The 19581-nt window shown below is 36.3% G+C and overlaps 1 protein-coding gene across 4 annotated transcripts in view; it reads left to right on the forward strand.

Moving 5' to 3' along the window:
• SLC4A7 (solute carrier family 4 member 7) overlaps positions 1-19581 on the forward strand; it is a 160151-nt gene that overhangs the window by 118512 nt on the left and 22058 nt on the right. For 2 of the 4 annotated variants that reach the window (XM_084619516.1, XM_084619517.1), the window contains exons 7-17: positions 1210-1325; positions 2108-2167; positions 2814-2971; positions 4482-4569; positions 7889-8035; positions 9385-9488; positions 11178-11352; positions 13808-13941; positions 15255-15500; positions 17145-17250; positions 18286-18447. In XM_084619516.1, coding sequence (XP_084475642.1) covers positions 1210-1325; positions 2108-2167; positions 2814-2971; positions 4482-4569; positions 7889-8035; positions 9385-9488; positions 11178-11352; positions 13808-13941; positions 15255-15500; positions 17145-17250; positions 18286-18447 — 1496 coding nt within the window. The remainder of the gene's footprint in view (positions 1-1209; positions 1326-2107; positions 2168-2813; positions 2972-4481; positions 4570-7888; positions 8036-9384; positions 9489-11177; positions 11353-13807; positions 13942-15254; positions 15501-17144; positions 17251-18285; positions 18448-19581) is intronic. The other 2 variants (XM_084619519.1, XM_084619518.1) reach the window with 1 other exon arrangement.

A 19581-nucleotide genomic window follows, 5' to 3' on the forward strand; every position in this document is an offset into this window, starting at 1 on the left:
TGGCTACAAAAGTGCCATGCGAACACCTGTTCTCACTTCCAGATGAGATTGTAAATAAGAAGCAGGCAGCAGTATCTCCCGTCAATGTAAACCAACTTGTTTGTCTTAGCGATTGACAGAATAAGAGGTAGGACTCAGTGGATTTGTAGGCTCTAAAGCTTTACAGTGTTTTGTTTTTGAGAACAGTTATGTAACCAAAAAAAAATCTACATTTTTTATTTACACTTTCATGATAGAGACTGCACTTCAGTACTTGTATGAGGTGAATTGAAAAATACCATTGTTTTTATCATTTTTACAGTGCATATGTTTGTAATAAGAAAATAAAGTGAGCACTGTGCACTTAGTATTCTGTGTTGTAATTTAAATCAATATTGAAAATGTAGAAAAATATCCACAAATATTTAATATATTTCATTTGGTATTCTGTTATAAGCGCGATTGATCGCGATTAATTTTTTTGAGTTAATTGCGTGAGTTAACTATGATTAATTGACAGCCCTATAAAAATATATGTTGCTGTGTCTTTACTAGATTATTTCAAACATGTTAGAATCCATTAGCTAACGTGGTTTAACATCACACTCCTAAATCATAGTCTAACCAGGGCCATAGTATACATAGGGTAAACTGCTTCAAACCAGGTTAAGCTTCACTGATGTGTATGATCATTTACATAAGTTTACCCAGAGAGTTGCACTAGTTTGGCTGACCGCTAGTGTCTTAACCCTGATATGGTCAAAACCTGAGTCTCATTTTTTTAAGTCAAATATCAACTTCTGATAATGCACTAAAGTGTGTGGTGGGTGTGTTTTTGTTTTTTTGTTTTTGTTTTAATTCAGATGTATGAGTGTGGAACCTTTGTCATGTAGGTTCTGTCCACAAAGCACTGGTGGTGAGGATTAAAATTTTTACATTTGTCCTCTTCCCCCAAAAGTCACTCTTGTTTTCTTTTCTTGACTGTTTTGCAAATGGCCACCATTTAGGCAACAGCTGTTTTTAACTATTTTAAACAAACTTTAATTGTTTTCCAAAATAAAATAACTTGTTTATGTTGAATTTGAGGTACTAATATGGGGCACTTTTGTTTATTAACTTGCACATTCGCTTTTAGCAAGCTGCCACATTGAGTTCTTGCATAGTGTGTGTCTTGGTTGGTCCATTTTCTGTGAACTCCATTTTCAAAGTGTGTATTTTGTTTAAATCTAGGGCTTCTAGCATCTCCACAGTCAGCACCTGGAAATCTGGATGCTGGAAAAAGTGGAGATGTTAAAGGTAATGGAACAGGAGGAAGCAGAGAAAATAGCACTGTTGATTTCAGTAAGGTAAATGACATTACATATTTTCTCAATGATTAGTAAGTAGGGCTATGTAACAGTATGGTAGCCAAACTGGTTGCTATTTCTACCTTAATTTGGGTTAACTACAGCAGTATCAGAATCCAGTATAGATTAAAATTAATTAGCCATTAAATGTTTTGGCTACTTTTGCAGTACATCTGGGCTTACTATTGTTAGATAATTTTGCCACTTCACATGTGCAGTATTTCATGTAACTTGACATAAGAAGCCACTGTACTTGCTGATTGAGCAATACATAATATTTTCAGGTCTGATACACTGCAAAAGTTTTTACAAAACATGAGTGTTATGGGTGTTTTTGCATATAAAGTGGCTTAAATTTTTCAATTTCTGTTTTTCTTACTTTAGAGACTTAAGGCCCCTTTTCAGAAAAGGGCTTTTATGCATTGTTCTGTAAAAGCCATGGAAATCTTAAGGATAAAGAGCATCAGTTGTGTTGCTTCTGGAAGTAAACCTTGTGTACTTCTGTTAACCTCTCCCATCTTTTGTAACTTAAATGTTTTGGGTTATAAGAATCACTATGGATTCTTACTATAAAATTCACCTGTTCAGTCTAATCTGTACAGTAAAAGATAGTTATAAACTGTTTGCAAAATTAAATTTAATAATTGTGCTGAAGCAAAGCTAATTTACATAGTAGTTCTCATCTGATCATGGCAGGTGCCATTTATTCCTACTCTGTCACAGTTTTTACATTTTTGCTTGGCCTGTCCTTCTGTACACCTGCCTTGTCTCCTGTTGGGCAGGAGTCAGCCTCCTGGCACTGTAGTTGTGGCACACTTGGTGTGGGACTCAAGAGGCCAGCTGTAAGTTTTCTAGATAACAACGTAACTAGTGTTAGTTTCTTGTGCCTTTTGTGTATCTGTTTGTAAACTAAAGAGTCAATGTGCTGTACAGTTTTGTAATGTTCCTCTGTAATTATATGCAGAAATGTAAGTTTCTTTAGTCTATTTCAGCTGTTTGTTTTTTGTGGATGATAATTATATTAAAGCTATTAATTCCTTTAAAAATATTTAAAATACCATTTATAAAATGTAAAATAACTACATTCTGGAAACTACATATAATTACATGAACTCTCCTTAGTTATTGTTTTGTCTATTTGATGTCAAGTAATGTCACCTACCATAGAGAAAATATTTCTGTCCTGAGAAGTTACTGTGAAAAAGTGATTATGTAGCTGAAAGTTTTTAGAATATAATAAATAATAGTAGTTCTAACTTGTAACAATAAAAACAATATACTAATAAAATACCGCTGACAGACATATTTTATACACATCATATGCTTGTCTTTTCTGTTCCTGTACATGTGAAATATTTCTTTTGCATTTATATTGTTTTCATCAAAACAAGAGTTGATCAATACTCTTTTTAGTTTTTAAAAATTATTTGTAGAATTATCAATAAGAATTGTAAAGAAATAAGCAATTGTTTAATCTCTATATTATAGGTTGATATGAACTTCATGAGGAAAATTCCCACAGGAGCGGAAGCATCAAACGTGTTGGTGGGAGAAGTAGATTTTTTGGAAAGACCAATTATTGCTTTTGTGAGACTGTCCCCTGCTGTGCTTCTCTCAGGTCTCACAGAGGTTCCTGTTCCTACACGGTAAAGAAATCCTTGAATAACATGCATTTACTCACACAATGAAGTAACAGCACTTCAGTGTTAAAGCAGAGCATAGATCAGAGTTTAGATTGTGAACTCATTGGGACAGGAACTGTCTTTCTGTCTTAAATCTCTGACTTGCACGGCAAGCAATTGTTGCAGTTTTGTGTAATGAGGGACATCTAAACCTCCTCCCAAAACTTGAAAAAATGATGATATTTTGACGATATCTTCAGAACTATTTACGAAGTTTGAAACTGACAATACAGGTGGGTGTGGGAAGGGTGGATCTCAGAGCTGCTGGTCCTCTTCTTACACCATTTTAACTGTGTGACTAAGAAGACTTACACCCAATGTTAACATGACAATGGACGTAGTCCATTGAGTCTTGAAGTATGAGTACTCTGTGTAGAGTGCGGTATTGTGAAAACACAGCTAGAGTGTGGAAAACTTATTTGCTTGTGTGATCTCTAGAGTGTATATTCTAATGTGTCTTTACTTGTGAATACGGATGTTAGTTTTTGCAAATCTGTTGCCAAAATGAAATACATTTACACCTTTCTTTTTCTAGTGGCTAGGAAATGCAAAGTGAAGGATGGGTATAATCCTTCTCTTCTCCAGTCCCTACCAATGGTATGGCTTTAAGGGAAAAATTTTCAGTACTTTGGTGTTTATCACTGAGGATGAAATTCAGCTCTACTGGCACAGGAAGTGTGTGTTGGATCTACCTGTATTAGTATTTTGAGGTCCGCCAGGGGAGGGCAGGTTACTATTTTTGTTGTAATAGGATGTGTCTGCTGGGACTTAATGTTGAAAGCAGTTTGATAAATTGCAAATTAAATACATTTGGTAGACAAAAATGTGACTAATCTGATGTTGGGATTATGTGAAATGATTTTCATGATAATTTTTTATGAACTAATTTATACAGCACACTGCCAGACACAATAGAACTAAATCGTTTGATGCATGTTTTCATCAGATTCATTTAGAGCTGCCATCAGAAAAAAAATATGTGCATTGGGTTATTGTTGGAGAAGGGTAAAACCTGTGAATGTTTGGTTTAGTTTTTATATCTAAAATGCAATTGCAGTTTCTTCAAAGAACTTGTCTGGAAATTTTCTTACAAGGACAGCATGGAAAATTGAACTTAATGGTTTTCAATATAATTATTGCATAATAGTATTGGCCTACTAATCTTTGCAATATGATTCTAACTGAATTACCTGGTTTTGAAAATTCTTTTTAAAAAATGGCAACACTGCTTTAATTTTTCACAGGAAATAGTTCCAAAATTACAGTAATTTAAATCTTTGTGTTCTATTTGTGTAGCTAAAACATCATCCATTTTATCAGTACCAAAATTATGAGCCTACAAATTATGAATTCTAATATATGATTTGAACAAGTAGCCTCAGATTTGGTTTGAGCAGCTGGCTTTTTACAAAAGGCTTAAGCTGAAATAACTCAGCTCTCCTGGTCTCCTCTCCTGTCTTAATTTTTCCTACAGGTTCTTGTTTCTGTTACTGGGTCCAGCTGGCAAGGCACCACAATACCATGAAATCGGAAGATCAATAGCAACGCTTATGACTGATGATGCAAGTAGTATATATTTACAATCCATTGAAAGCAAACCTGAGTGTTGAATAAAAATTTGCATTGCAGAAGTCTAAAATCATGTTCTCACAGACTGTGCTTAATGAACTCTTTACAACCTATAATTCACAGATACATGGCACAACCAAACTAACTTTATATAAAGAACAATGAAGACACAATCCACAGAAACAAGGAATGGATGTATAATAGCAATTTAAATTTATTCCTTGCCTTTCTTGTACAACGATTCCAAAAGTACTTGCGAAAAGATATACAAGCTATATATATATCTTTAACCTACCTCTTAAATACAGCCACTTTTGCCATGAAAGATGGCAACTATTAAATAATACATTGTAATGTGACACAGTAGTACAGGACAGAAAATTAAGAATGTTGTATAAAACTCAAACACCGAATGGGTATTTTTAGATGGGCAGAATGTAATGGCCAAAGTTGAAATTTTGCCAGACACTTGAATTAATACTTCTAGTCTTCTGTGCAGTGCTGTGAGGTCTTTAAAGAGAACTGGGGATCAGGATCTCATTTATTTTTCATTCAAAAGAAGACACCTCCCACAGCATATTTGGATATTGTTTCAATACTGAATTCTCACTACTATTAGAGTAAGTTAACTGAAATGTTAGCATCTCTTTGGGTAACAGCAATTTTAACTTTTGAATTTTAATCCAGAAATATTTCTAAAGTTAAGGTATTTAATTAGGGCTTCTGGTTTTAGGTGTGTATTTTTAGGAACATAAAGGCTTATTGGGAATAAAAATTGACTTGATCGGTGTTTAGCAAAGGAATTATATAAAACATTTAATAATATAGAATATTTAAAAATTCCAGAATTATATAATTTCTTTCTCCCTCTGAAGACCTGCATTTCTAGGGATTAACTTCCAGTACATACGGCAGCTCTTTAGGAACTGCCTCTGCAAACAATTTCTAATACTGACTAAACTTATCATTTTTAATGGGTAAAACTCCACCAAAGGAAAAGTGTGATTAGGTTTTTTTAAATTAAGCCGTATTGGTTTAACTTGAAACCAGAAACCCCAAGTTAAAATAGTCACTCACTGGTTTGTGAAACTGAATATAGTCTGAGATTCTTTTGCAAAAGCAAAAGTTCCATTAACCTTAAAGAGAGGGTGATTTGGCTCTGTACTTTCTACTTTTGTAAGACGCCACCCAGAATACATGAAATTTAAGGATATATATATATAGTGGATGAATATGAAGTTCCTGATTTAATCAGTATGTATATTTTGACATTGAGTTAGTTTTAAATAGCTTGAATGTATTAATTCAGGGGTGGCATACACAACTGACTGTGGTGCATTGAACTGTTACTGAATCAGAGTTCAGTAGTTGTAAATCTAATTCATTTATTGAATGTTGTGAGGATGAGGTATTTTAATATTTACAAACATTTAATGAATTAATCCTCACAATATCCCGGTGACGTCTAAAATGTATAATCCCTATTTTGTACATAGGGAAACTGTTTGAAAGGGGATCTGGACCCACACCATGAGTCAGTGGCAGAGCAGGGACTAAACTAAGGAGGTTCTGATTCTCCATGGAGAGATCTGACTGTGCAGTAAAATGCTGAGAGAAATGCAAAAAGTAATCAGCACAACTATTGTTTTGTATTGTATGAGAGGAAAGTGATCAGGAACAGTCAGCATGGATTCACCAAGGGAAGGTCATACCTGACTAATCTAATCGCCTTCTATGATGAGATTACTGGTTCTGTGGATGAAGGGAAAGCAGTGGATGTATTGTATCTTGACTTTAGCAAAGCTTTTGACACGGTCTCCCACAGTATTCTTGTCAGCAAGTTAAGGAAGTAAGGGCTGGATGAATGCACTGTAAGGTGGGTAGAAAGTTGGCTAGATTGTCGGGCTCAACGGGTAGTGATCAATGGCTCCATGTCTAGTTGGCAGCCGGTGTCAAGTGGAGTGCCCCAGGGGTCGGTCCTGGGGCCGGTTTTGTTCAATATCTTCATAAATGATCTGGAGGATGGTGTGGATTGCACTCTCAGCAAATTTGCAGATGATACTAAACTGGGAGGAGTGGTAGATACGCTGGAGGGCAGGGATAGGATACAGAGGGACCTAGACAAATTGGAGGATTGGGCCAAAAGAAATCTGATGAGGTTCAATAAGGATAAGTGCAGGGTCCTGCACTTAGGACGGAAGAACCCAATGCACAGCTACAGACTAGGGACCGAATGGCTAGGCAGCAGTTCTGCGGAAAAAGACCTAGGGGTGACAGTGAACGAGAAGCTGGATATGAGTCAGCAGTGTGCCCTTGTTGCCAAGACGGCCAATGGCATTTTGGGATGTATAAGTAGGGGCATAGCAAGCAGATCGAGGGACGTGATCGTCCCCCTCTATTCGACATTGGTGAGGCCTCATCTGGAGTACTGTGTCCAGTTTTGGGCCCCACATTACAAGAAGGATGTGGATAAATTGGAGAGAGTCCAGCGAAGGGCAACAAAAATGATTAGGGGTCTGGAACACATGAGTTATGAGGAGAGGCTGAGGGAACTGGGATTGTTTAGTCTGCAGAAGAGAAGAATGAGGGGGGATTTGATAGCTGCTTTCAACTACCTGAGAGGTAGTTCCAGAGAGGATGGTTCTAGACTATTCTCAGTGGTGGAAGAGGACAGGACAAGGAGTAATGGTCTCAAGTTGCAGTGGGGAGGTTTAGGTTGGATATTAGGAAAAACTTTTTTACTAGGAGGGTGGTGAAACACTGGAATGCGTTGCCTAGGGAGGTGGTGGAATCTCCTTCCTTAGAAGTTTTTAAGGTCAGGCTTGACAAAGCCCTGGCTGGGATGATTTAATTGGGTATGGGTCCTGCTTTTGAGCAGGGGGTTGGACTAGATGACCTCCTGAGGTCCCTTCCAACCCTGATATTCTATTCTATGATTCTATTGTAAAGAAAAGATGGATTTTTCGAAGTATTGATTGTTATAAACAAGACTGTATATTATTTAGTCAAGAACACTTCAAAAATATTTGGAACCACAGTTACATATATATATGCACAAGATTATGAATGGAAGCACTTGTGCACATATATGAAAGAATTTGCATGTGCAAAACCCACCAACAACACACACAGTTGTTAATATTTGAAAAAGGCTTATACAAACCTGTTTACATGCAAAATTGCAAGTGCACAAGTAAAAGCCGAGTTGAGACCCATGGAAGATTTGCCTATGACTTTTTTACTCAAGTGTCCCTCTAAGGGGTTGCTCTTACCCAGCATTCATTTGTGTGTGTATTTTTTTTCCCAATAAAGGTTTTCCACGATGTTGCTTATAAAGCTAAAGACCGTAATGATCTGTTATCAGGAATTGATGAATTTTTAGACCAAGTGACTGTCCTGCCTCCAGGAGAGTGGGATCCATCTATACGCATTGAGCCACCAAAAAGTGTTCCTTCCCAGGTAAGACCTTTTACAGTATTGTGGTCTGTGATATGTTTCTAAAATACATTTCCAAATGCAATCCAAAACTTATAATAATAATTAACATTTATTAGAGCAGCAGTACCCTCCTTCCCCTTTCAATTTGGGAGAAAGATTAGAACCTCTGTAAAATAACACTAGCTATATTACGTTAACTTGTTTATCTCCTCTCCTCTGTTTTTGCTTGAAATCAATCTTATTAATTTCTCTAATCTTGAATACTCTGAAATTGTATTTTGGTATTTTTATAATAAAAAGTTCTGTTATGTGAATCTAATGATTATAAACTAGACTATTGCAGTTTTTCCAAAGGAAAATGGAAACAAAAATTAAATACAAATTTAGGTAGGGAAAATCTGGGTTAGAAAATGAAAACACTGTAAATTATATGTGAAAAATAAAAATGGATAATATTAATGCATTCTGCTATTTTTGGAATGAGAATCTGAATCCCAAACATGGTCTTCTGCTTGTTGCTCTAAAGAGTGTTTTGTGCTGCTATTATGCTGCACCCCACAGGCGTGTTAGGGTGGGAAATTGTGCTCTAAAGAAAACCTGATTAGTTCTCATAGTTGAGGGAAATTGCTGCAGCAAGGGTCTGGTACAGTGAGGGACAGGGGCTCCCCTTTTGGGGGGCTGGTCATATACTCTGTCAGGTAGTAACAATCTTGGAGAGGTTTAAAGAGAAGACAAAATTTAAAAGGGGGAAATGTAGCTTGTTTATCAAGAAATGTGAAGTTAAAACCTTGGGCTCCTTACAGCCTGGGCTTTGGTTTCCAAAGAAAGTAGGTGAGTTGATGTTGTGGGATATGAGTTAGACAAAGGAAGCCTGTGGTATTTGTGTGCTGTTGGTGGACCTTGCTGAGTACAAGGAGCAAAGTTTTTACATGTCCATATAAAAAGCAAAGCTGTCTGCATAATGAGGTGGAGTGTGTGCATTTGTGTTTACATTACCATGTGTATGCACACATGATATAGCATATATGTAATCAGTATATAATACATACATAATTTTTAGATATAACTATTATACCTGAATCGTGTGTATCTTGCCATTAAAATGTATTGTTAATTGAGCTATGAATTCACTCCTCAGAAGCCGTGTGTATTCAAAGTGTATTCATAGATACTGTTGCCTTTTGGGAACTTTATTTACAAGTATCATCCATATCATGTTGTACATTTGTATTGTAAATATTTATCAAATACCTTGTATTAAAATATTTTATTTTGGAAGTATTGGGTCTTTGCAAACTTTTCCTGATCAGAGGCTTATTAATAAAAGGTGACCCTAAAGTAAAATGTTTTAATGTACTTTCCTTACCTAGGAGAAAAGGAAGATACCTAAATTTCCAAATGGATCTACTTCTACAGGAGAGATTCTCAAACAGGAGAGCCATCATGCTGGACCTGAGCTACGGAGGACTGGAAGGTGGGTTTGCTTACCTAAATACTAGTTATCACAAAGAAATACAAGCAATAAATCATTAATACTGATTACCATTTTGTAGAATGATACATTTAAATCTTTTAAATTCATGGTAAAACACATCCTTTTTCCTTTTCAAGTGATTGGTTCTGGCCTATGATTGTTGTCCTGCTTAAAACATTATCAACCCTGTGGCAATGTTCCTCAACACACTTGTGAAGGATTTCATAGTATGAGGATGCCTCCTTTAACTGACTAAATTTTCAAAATATATTTTTAATTTTTAAACTATTATAAAGCATGCATTTATCATGAGTGTAGCAGCAACTTGGAAATTGTCTATATTGGGCTAGATATTTAAAATATTGCATAGGTACAAATCAATGTCTAAACTATTTTCTAGACCCCACAGAAGAAACTTTAAAAGAAGAGGTCAGTATTATATGCAGCATCATATAACAAGATTCATACCAATGGAATATGGACAAAGTAGTGATTTTTAGACCTGCAAAAAATTCAAAGAAAATTCTTGTAGATGAGTTGCATTTCTTATCTGGAAATTTTAGTAAACTCAAATCCTTGGCTAAAAAATTGGATTGCCTACAAATTAGAAAAACAACTGATAAGACTTAACCAATCTTAATCTTCACTAAAATTTTATTGCAGGTTTGGATCAGCTGGAAAAAAACTATAGAGGTTCAAGAGTTAATATCCTACAGGCAAATAAATTTTCAACAGCATGAATTTAGTGATACTTTTCCATAGAGAACCTGTCACCATATGAACTGACTTTGGTTTCAGCTCCAGTATTATGTCCTATACCAGGGGTGGGCAAAATATGGCTCGCGGGCTGTTTTAAGCCAGCCTGCGAGCTCCCGCTAGGGAACAGGGTCTGGGGCTTGCCCTGCTCCGGCGCTCCAGCCGGGGAGCAGGGTCGGGGGCTGCAGCACGTGGCTCCCCGGAAGCTGCAGCATGGCCCCACTCCGGCTCCAATGGCCCCCTCCAGTGCTCCAATGGGAGCTGCAGGGGCAGTGCCTGCAGATGGGGCAGCGTGCAGAGCCACCTGGCCGCGCCTCCACGTAGGAGCAGGAGAAGGGACATACCACTGCTTCCAGGAGCCACTTGAGGTAAGTGCCGCTGGGAGCCTGAACTCCTAATTTCTGGCCCCACCCCGGAACTAGCACCCCCAACCAGAGCCCTCATCCCCTCCCGTACCCCAAACCCAATTTTGTGAGCATTCATGACCTGCCGTACAATTTCTATTCCCAGATGTGGCCCTCAGGCCAAAAAGTTTGCCCACCCCTGTCCTAAAAGCTGGATTTTAAATATCCTTTTTGTGCTTATTACGTGTTTTGATGACCACTTCGTTCAGATCTGGGCCTCTTAAAACATTGTTTGGGCAGAGTGATTTGCCAGGGTCTTTTCAGTGTCTAGCCCATTATATGCAAAATAGCTAAACAGCATTTTAAAATATATAGTTAAGTATAAACCACGTAACTTTTTTATACAATTAACTGGATTGGAATTGACTAAATTAGTTTACATTTTAATCTGTGTTGTATTTTAAATTGGATTATGAAATTGTTAACTTTGTGCTGGCAGTCGGCATTGGCAATCTTGTGTAGCCCATAGTTTTAAACTAGCTAGAATCCTTTAGTGTACAGTTTGACGAGTTTCATCTCACCTATTTAGGCTTTTTGGTGGTTTGATACTTGACATCAAAAGGAAAGCACCTTTTTTCTTGAGTGACTTCAAGGATGCATTAAGCCTGCAGTGCCTGGCCTCGATTCTTTTCCTATACTGTGCCTGTATGTCTCCTGTAATCACTTTTGGAGGGCTCCTGGGAGAAGCTACAGAAGGCAGAATAGTGAGTACAAAGAATGGTAGTGGCCAGGCTTTTAGATCTTCAGAGGCAAGTGACTGTGTGCATTTGTCTCATTTATTCATACTTTTATTTGAAGAGTTTATCCACAGCACTTGATTAGCCTGCCCCAAGGCAGACATTCCCCAAAAGGTAATTGCTGTGGAAAATGTGAACAGGAGAGGATGCACAGTTAAGGTAAAAATGTTTATCCTGCCTTACTGGGTGAATGGCTTCATGAATTGAAAAAGAGCTTTCATTGCCTTTTTGGAAAGGGACAATAGAATTGGCTCAAAAAATGTAAGCACTAAAGCTGCACCATCCCAGTAGGCCTACTTAGGATAAGTCAGAGGCTCAAGGTGGATAGCTAACCAAGCTTAATGGCCTTGAGTAGTAGGCCTGTGTGGATGATAATGCTGATGATGCATTGGCAGAGGAAGCAGAATTGTATATTTAAACCATGGACAAAATATAAATGTTTTTTCACTAATTGTGTACTACTTTATATTCTTAATAAGAGGAGATAACCAAGGTTTATAAACAGAAAATACTCTTCATTTTAAACCTTAACAAATTTGGCTATAGAGAAATATCTTTTTAATCTTGGTAATGCCATATTGGATAGTTTGCAGACTATAGCCATTTTAACTAAATTACTTACTAGGGCTTCGCAATTTTCCTAAAGGGGGAAATGGTCACATCCACTATTGTATAAAGTCAGTGTTTCAATGTGAATTAGCTAATGACTGTTAATTAAAATAATTTATTAAATGTATTTTCTATTTTTAATTTTGTTGTGAAAATGACTTTTTTTCTTTTAGGGAAAATATAAGGATGTATTTAAATTTTTCCTTAAAACATCTTAGGATTTTGATTATACAAAATACAAAAAAACTCCATACTGCTTTTCAGAGCACACCTTTAAACTTGAATTGTAGTACTTGTTTACACTTGTACTTATTTAACTGGACTTTATTTTTTGCAAAGAAGGCCTGTGACTTGAATATTTCCTTATTAACAGGAGAATTTTAACAAGCCGTTGGCTGGTACAAAATCTGCTTCCAGAAATAAATTACATTCTTGTACTGTGCCATAATTTTATTACTCCAGAGTTAGGAAGTATGTTTTCAGGCAGTTGGCATAAAAACATTAACGTGGTTTGTACATGTACCTCTTATGCATAACTTTGAAAATGTGTTCCTTTTTAAGATTTGATTTTAAATACCTTCTTTTTTTTAGCTGTCTGGGACTATTTGCGGGCTTGTTCCTGCCTTCAGATACTTTGGTGTGCATCAATGAATATAATAAATTAGTTACTGTGCACGTATGTTGAAGCACAGTAGCTGACTTTGTAAGGTACAAAGTTTGTGTTCAAACCCCTCCCTCACATTCCCAGAGAATGTCACCTTCACAGTACTCCCTGTCCCTGCCACCATCCTGATTCAGAGCCCAAAGTTAATGCATTGATTGAACTAAAATACTAGTTTGAGGTTAACACTTGAACAACAGGTCAAATTAATACATCATCTTTTTATGTGTAGCATGCAAAATTCCTTTTATTGCCCCAATTCAGCAATTCACAGCCCAGGTTTAAGTGCCTTATTGAATTAGGGCTTAAATCATGTTTGCTTAGTTTTAGCTTTCTCGGGCATGAATAATTACAGAAGAGCATTTTTTAAAAAATTGCAAGTCAAGAATGTTCTTGTCAAACTCATGTCTTTTCATATTTTATTTTTTAACTGGCTTAGGTAATTTTTTAAAACTTAAACAGTGTTTTAGGTCCAAAGCTCTGCTTTTTCTCTCTTGTAGTGGTTTATAACGTTTTATTTATTTATTTTAAGAGGAAAGTGTTTTAGTAAAGCATGTAATTCTAGGACAAAAACAAATAAATAGTTTACCCTAACAAAGAGAAATGCATTACCAGGTGGGATGCTGGCTTACTACTCCATCTTTTCATTGTCATGTATATGTAAACCATTATTGTTCAGTAACACCCACTCACATTTTTTCTTTTGTAATGCTTGGTTGCCTGGTGCAGGTTTGATACAGCACACTGTATCAAGTTTTCATACAGATATGCTGCAATATCTTCTTTCTTCCAGAGAAAGACAGTTTTTCTTTTTCTTTAACCACATTTGGTAGACCTTGTGTTTGTTAAAATTGTTGGTGTGTGCTTTCCTCCTTAGCCTTCAGAATTAATAACTTGTTCTTATGGGTATGGATAGCTTTACAGTTGTTCAAGAGTGAGGCATTCCAAATCTTTTGACCATGGTACTGTTATTTCAGTGCTGTGTTAAGTTACTTATGTGTATAAAGCATCAATATCAATATTGGTTTTACTGTTTTCATTCCTAACTTTATTTCTAAGTTGGTGGTTTATAAAATCGTAAGTGTGAAAACATGGTGATAAATGTTAACCATAAAGGCAATGTGTCACAGCAATTTTTTTCCCTCCAAACAGAGTGCAATAGAATCTCTCTTTGGAGCCTCATTAACTGGGATTGCCTATTCTCTGTTTGCTGGGCAACCTCTTACGATACTGGGGAGCACTGGACCAGTTCTAGTATTTGAAAAAATATTATTTAAATTCTGCAAGTAAGTAATATTTACATTGACTTGATACGTTTTCTGAACTTAAGGATAACTCAGACTTCCTGATAGATTTGTAATACTGAAAGTGGAAATCTGCAAGTCGGCATGGACTAAAACCCGACTTTACATTTTAGTTGGGCTGCATTTTAATTCTCAGATGCAAACCTGGTTTTGTGACTTTGTGTTGGGGTTGGATCAAAAGCCAGAAGATATCTGCCTTTCGCTCTGGTGACCATGATTTTGCAAGAATAGCCTGCAAGATCTTGGCAATGTCAAATGTCAGTTGAACCCTAGTCTTGATTTGGCCACAAATCTAAACCTTGTACCCTTGCCTTGAATTTTATCTAGATCCAGATACTGTTTCTATCCAATCTCTAGTTACACATTTAAATAGATTAAATCTTGCTTTTGGAATTATAAATAATTTGATACATAATCTATATCAGACTTATAAATATAATGTTTTAAAACTACTTTTATGTTTAAAAATTGTAACAATCTTACACAGATGAAAGAAAAAAGGAGGATCAACATTTCCTTGTGGAAGTCTTTTATTGTGTTTTTTTTATATATTTCCTTGATGGTGTATCTGTATAAGTTATCGTTCACTTTCAGCCATAGTGTTTGTCAGTATTCGTTTTCTCTTTGATCTTCTAGAATAGTTCAGATATGTGGATTGTGGTTCCTCCCAACCAGCAAATTAAGAAAGCATACTTAAGACTTTAGATCTTAGTCTTGACATTTAGCTGTTAAATTCCAGCATGTAGAGACCGCTGGCCCTAGCATGCTGCAGCTAGAGGAGAAAACAGGACTTGGAGTATATAAAGAAACTCTGTGCCACTTGGATGTGAGGCACTGGTTGATTTCAGCAAGGAAACCAGGATTCCAGTCCTGTGCCAGAAAAGGTCAGACAAAGCAAAGAATTACCACACCTTTCTGCCTAAACTGCAATAGTGACTTTGACCCTGACAGGGAACCCTGAGGCTGAAAAGGTAGACAGCCTTAAAGTATACCCCACACCCTTTAGGTGGAGAGTGGGTTCATACGCCCCCTACCTACGTAACTGCTCATTGGATCCCAGCACCCTCTCTCCATAGTAACAGCTCCAGCCCTCAGGATGAGGAAAGAAGTAGAGTCCCAGATGTTTCTGCCTCAAACAAAGGCTGCCCTCACGTCAGGATAAGCAAGGCACAAGAGAGTACAAGTACAGGGACAAAAATTTGTGCCTTACCTTTTTTTTTTACAAGGTTGAATGGTTTACTGTTTCAGGTAGCCTTAAAATTTTACTGAACACCTGTATTTTCTTTTTCAAACAGGGACTATGGGCTTTCCTATCTTTCCCTGCGAACCAGCATTGGTCTGTGGACTTCATTTTTATGCATAGTATTAGTAGCAACTGACGCAAGCAGCCTTGTGTGTTACATCACTCGATTTACTGAGGAAGCTTTTGCAGCACTCATTTGCATCATATTTATCTATGAAGCATTGGAAAAGCTTTTTCATTTGGGAGAACTTTATGCCTTCAATATGCACAATGACCTGGATAAATTGACTTCATATTCGTAAGTGTCAGGTTTTTTACATTTTTTTACACCAGGATAATACTAATGGAACACCTTACAGTCCATTAGTAAAATTTCTGAATGTATAAATGGAAGTTTAAATGAACATATATAATAATATGCTTTCAAGAATTCTTTTTAAAAAAAAAAGCCTAATAATTTGAATGCTTGAATTTTTGCATCTTGAATGTTTTTATTACATAGTCATAAAATTGCAGCTTTGCATATAGATAGCCCAATGTCAGGTACATATAAGAGAAAGCATGGTAGGTATGGTATAAATTTCATATAATCTCTACTAAATGTTTAAACATGTTGGGCCAAGTCCTGCTGTGTTATACCAGTCTGAATAGTTACGCTGACGTAAATCTCCACTAGCTGAAGATCGGTTTGTTTTGCTATGTAAAATCAATTTGTTTTGCTGTACACCTGATATGGTGTAGTAATTCTTAAAACTTTAAAATAATATATGTACATATATGAGAAAAGAGTTTTGTCAACTGAAATAGTTAGTACTGTAAAAAGTTTTCAATAATGTAAATAATGATATAGACTAAATTTATACAATAAGGATGAAAATTTTGTACCTTCAGATTTTTTTTATTCACCTTCTATCTTTAGATGCAGTCACAAGATGTATATATTTTTTAGTTTTACTTGTTATGTTTGATTTTCAGGCTCGGGTTCATTGGAAAACCGTTTCTCTAAGCCTAGCAAATAGTTCAACTATCTTCTTGCCTGTCTCTGGTTATTTGAAATAACTTGTCTTTATTTCTCTGGCCACCCATTAAAACCCACAATAGCTACATGAGCAGGTTCTTTTGTGGAGTGCCAGTATCCCAAAATGCATTTCACTTGCAAACAAATTTGCTAATGTGAAGTGCAATTCAAGCATAAAATTCAGGTTCATAACCTCAGATTTTTTAATTCTGTTAAAGGGATGCTGTTAGCCTGAATGTTTTAAGATAATTTTCTGTTCAGATTGAGTGCCCTGTGATGTCTTACTTTTTTAAAAATTGTTTTGGGGTTTTTCTGCTCCCTACTTAATGTTTATAAGGATCTTTTCAACAATGGTGAAACTTAATAACTGAACAGGTTCAAAAGTGAAACTGACTCTACCCAAAGTCTGTCAAATGTACAGTATAAACCAGATAAGAAAAACAGTTGTTTTTTGTCAACTGTTCAGTTATATTCATTATAGTAGGCACCAAGTTCTAGAAATAAATGTGATTTCCCCCCCTCAAGTTTATGTCCCTTTTATAAGGAATTTTTTTTATAAGTACCTGCTACCTGTTTCTGGAGAGAGACCTTTGCTTTATGCAATTTTGAAAGAATTTAATGTGTTAGAATTTGAGAGGAAAATGTATGGAACACTTTTTCCTGGAACTCTTCAGAAAATATTTCTAATAGTTCTTTTTAATAAAGCCACTTTCTTATCTCATGTATTTCACTGCACATAATGAGGAGCCTTGTACTCTGTCATCTTTATGTAGTAGTTTGGGATCGAAGTTATTGTAGCCACTTTAACTTTTTACAAATGTAAATAGCTTAAAATTGCAACATTGTGTTAAGAGTTTAAAAGTTCAAAAGCAAACTGAAACTAGAATGAAAAGCTCTTTACTGATACTTAATTTTACTTTTCAGATGTGTGTGTTCTGAGCCTCAGAACCCTAGCAATGAAACTTTACAGATGTGGCTGAAGACCAATACATCTGTGGATACTGTAACATGGACTAACCTCACAGTTTCTGTGAGTAACTCAAAAATTAAAACATGGGGTTACTTATTTTTCATCTTGTTTCATCCCCCCAGTTGAATCTGGATCAGCTTCTTTAGAATTCTGTATATGCAGAACACTTTTAGAACACTAGGGGAGAATTGAAAAGATGAAAGAATATTTTCTCCCTTTTGAGTAGGTGGATGCCTTCTTTTTTGTGTTATGATCCATGCCAATAATTTTCAATTTCACAGTAAGGGCTTGATCTAAATCTTAAACATTTATCTATGCATGCTTCTGTATTTGACAGGTAGGGCCAAGTTCTTTCAGAGGCTTGGTGATTATTTTGATATTAATTGGTAATTGTTTTGCTGTATTAATATATTATCATAGAAACATTCATTTTTAATAAGATATGAGGCCTCAATTCAGCAAAAGATTTGTGTATGTGCTTAAAATTCATTGACTTCAGTGGACTTAAGTACATGTGTAAAGTTAAGCATGTACTTAAGTGCTTTGCTAAATTAGAGTCTGAAAATTGTATAAAGTACATTTGAGGATCATTTTTTGGTTCGGGAGTGAGGGAGATGTAAAGATAAGTCTTCAATTGTAATACTCTATGCTAGGACCAAAAGTAAATACAAGTTAAAAAAATTTTTTAGGAATTATCCACAGTCCTAAACGGTAGTATCAGAATGTTTGTCTGGTTTTCTACTACGTAAGCAACAAACTCTGAAATTTCTCCCTTGATCCTCCCTAGACACCTTTGGTCTAGGATAGAAACAAAATTAACAATTTAAGATTTGCTTCCAAACTTCTCCAACTTTAGGAGCATATGCTGAGAGCATTTGATGCATGGTCCCTACCTCCCTTAAGTCTTGGGGTAATTAGTCTATGTAGAAAGCTTCAGTATAGACTTTGCGCTTTAAAAAATAAAAACTGATTGCCCTTTTCAGTGCAAATTTTTTGTTTTGGTGAGTTTAAGGGGGAGGCCTCAAGTTATAATGCTCCTTTGAATGACCTTTATTTTAAAGAGTGTAACTTGTTTTTTGTTGTTTTTGTTTGTAGGAATGCAAAAAGTTTCATGGTGTGTTTCTTGGATCAGCTTGCGGTCATCATGGCCCATATATTCCAGATGTTCTGTTTTGGTCCGTGATATTATTCTTTACAACATTTTTCCTCTCCTCTTTTCTCAAGCAGTTTAAGACCAAACGTTATTTCCCTACTAAGGTAATTAGGGTTCACTGCTATTTTGCTTTGAAATGACAGCCTTTCCTTCTTGCATACAATGATGTAATTCACTCCAGTTTTGCTTTTACTTAATGTGTTTCCAAAGGTTCAGAACACGGTATTGAGAATATTAGTTTGCTGCTATCATTCTCCCGGTGAGACAGAAATAAGTGATTGATTGATAATTGGCTGATAATGCTGTAAATTTAGGAGTTAAAACTAAAAATATAGACACTGAGACAGAGGTACTGGAAATGGTTAAAAGTTCTTGAAATTATGATAACTGAACTGTCATTTTCTTAAATTCTTTACTGTATTCACAAAAATGAGTAACTTAAACATTCACAGACCTAAGGAGGCCCCCAAATCCACATTGGGATATAGTCAGATCTCACAAAGTGATTAGACATCCACACGGTTTGTCACATCCATTGGCACAGGATGATGGGTTGATACCTAACCTGGGGGGAAAAAGTATATCGCCAAACACAAGAGTGTTGGGAGCAACATCCCTTCACTCAGCCTCTGTTAGGGGGCTGATCTAATCCTTGCTGCTTGGATCAAGTGCCAGAAGATAATTCCTTTTAGCCAAAAGAAAGTGGGGAAGATGCTTGTGAAATTTAAACCCATACCCACATATGCACATTAACTTTTACCAGTCCATCTTCCACACCTTGAAACTGTCCTACAGTATAACCCAAATTAGCTGAAGTATAAACATCCAGATCTCAGTAAAACTGTAAATTCTAAAGTGTGCTCTTGGAAATAAGAGTGACAGTGTAAAAACAAGATATTAGAAAGGAAGGGATGAGCAGCCAGCCAACTCCCAAGTGAGAGGAGATCCGTGAGATTAGTCAATAGCACTGTTGGCTGGCTGGTGCTACAGCTCTGTTATATGGGGAGGCGTCCTGTGGGGTAGCCTCTACAATGTTTTGCAAGTTGAAAAAGTCATCACTATTTGTGCAGGCATCTTGCAGAAAAGCATCATGGCTATTGTTTCATAGTGAAATCATACCTTATCATATATGGAATGCAGCTATACCAGGTATGTAGTGTTTAGGATGGGATTGGAAGTTTAAGCATAGAAATTAGACTCTGCAGCGTGGGGCATGGGTCACTTGCTGGAGGATTCTC

Source organism: Lepidochelys olivacea, assembly GCF_965140295.1.
Source record: "Lepidochelys olivacea isolate rLepOli2 genome assembly, chromosome: 2".
Lineage (NCBI taxonomy): Eukaryota > Metazoa > Chordata > Testudines > Cheloniidae > Lepidochelys > Lepidochelys olivacea.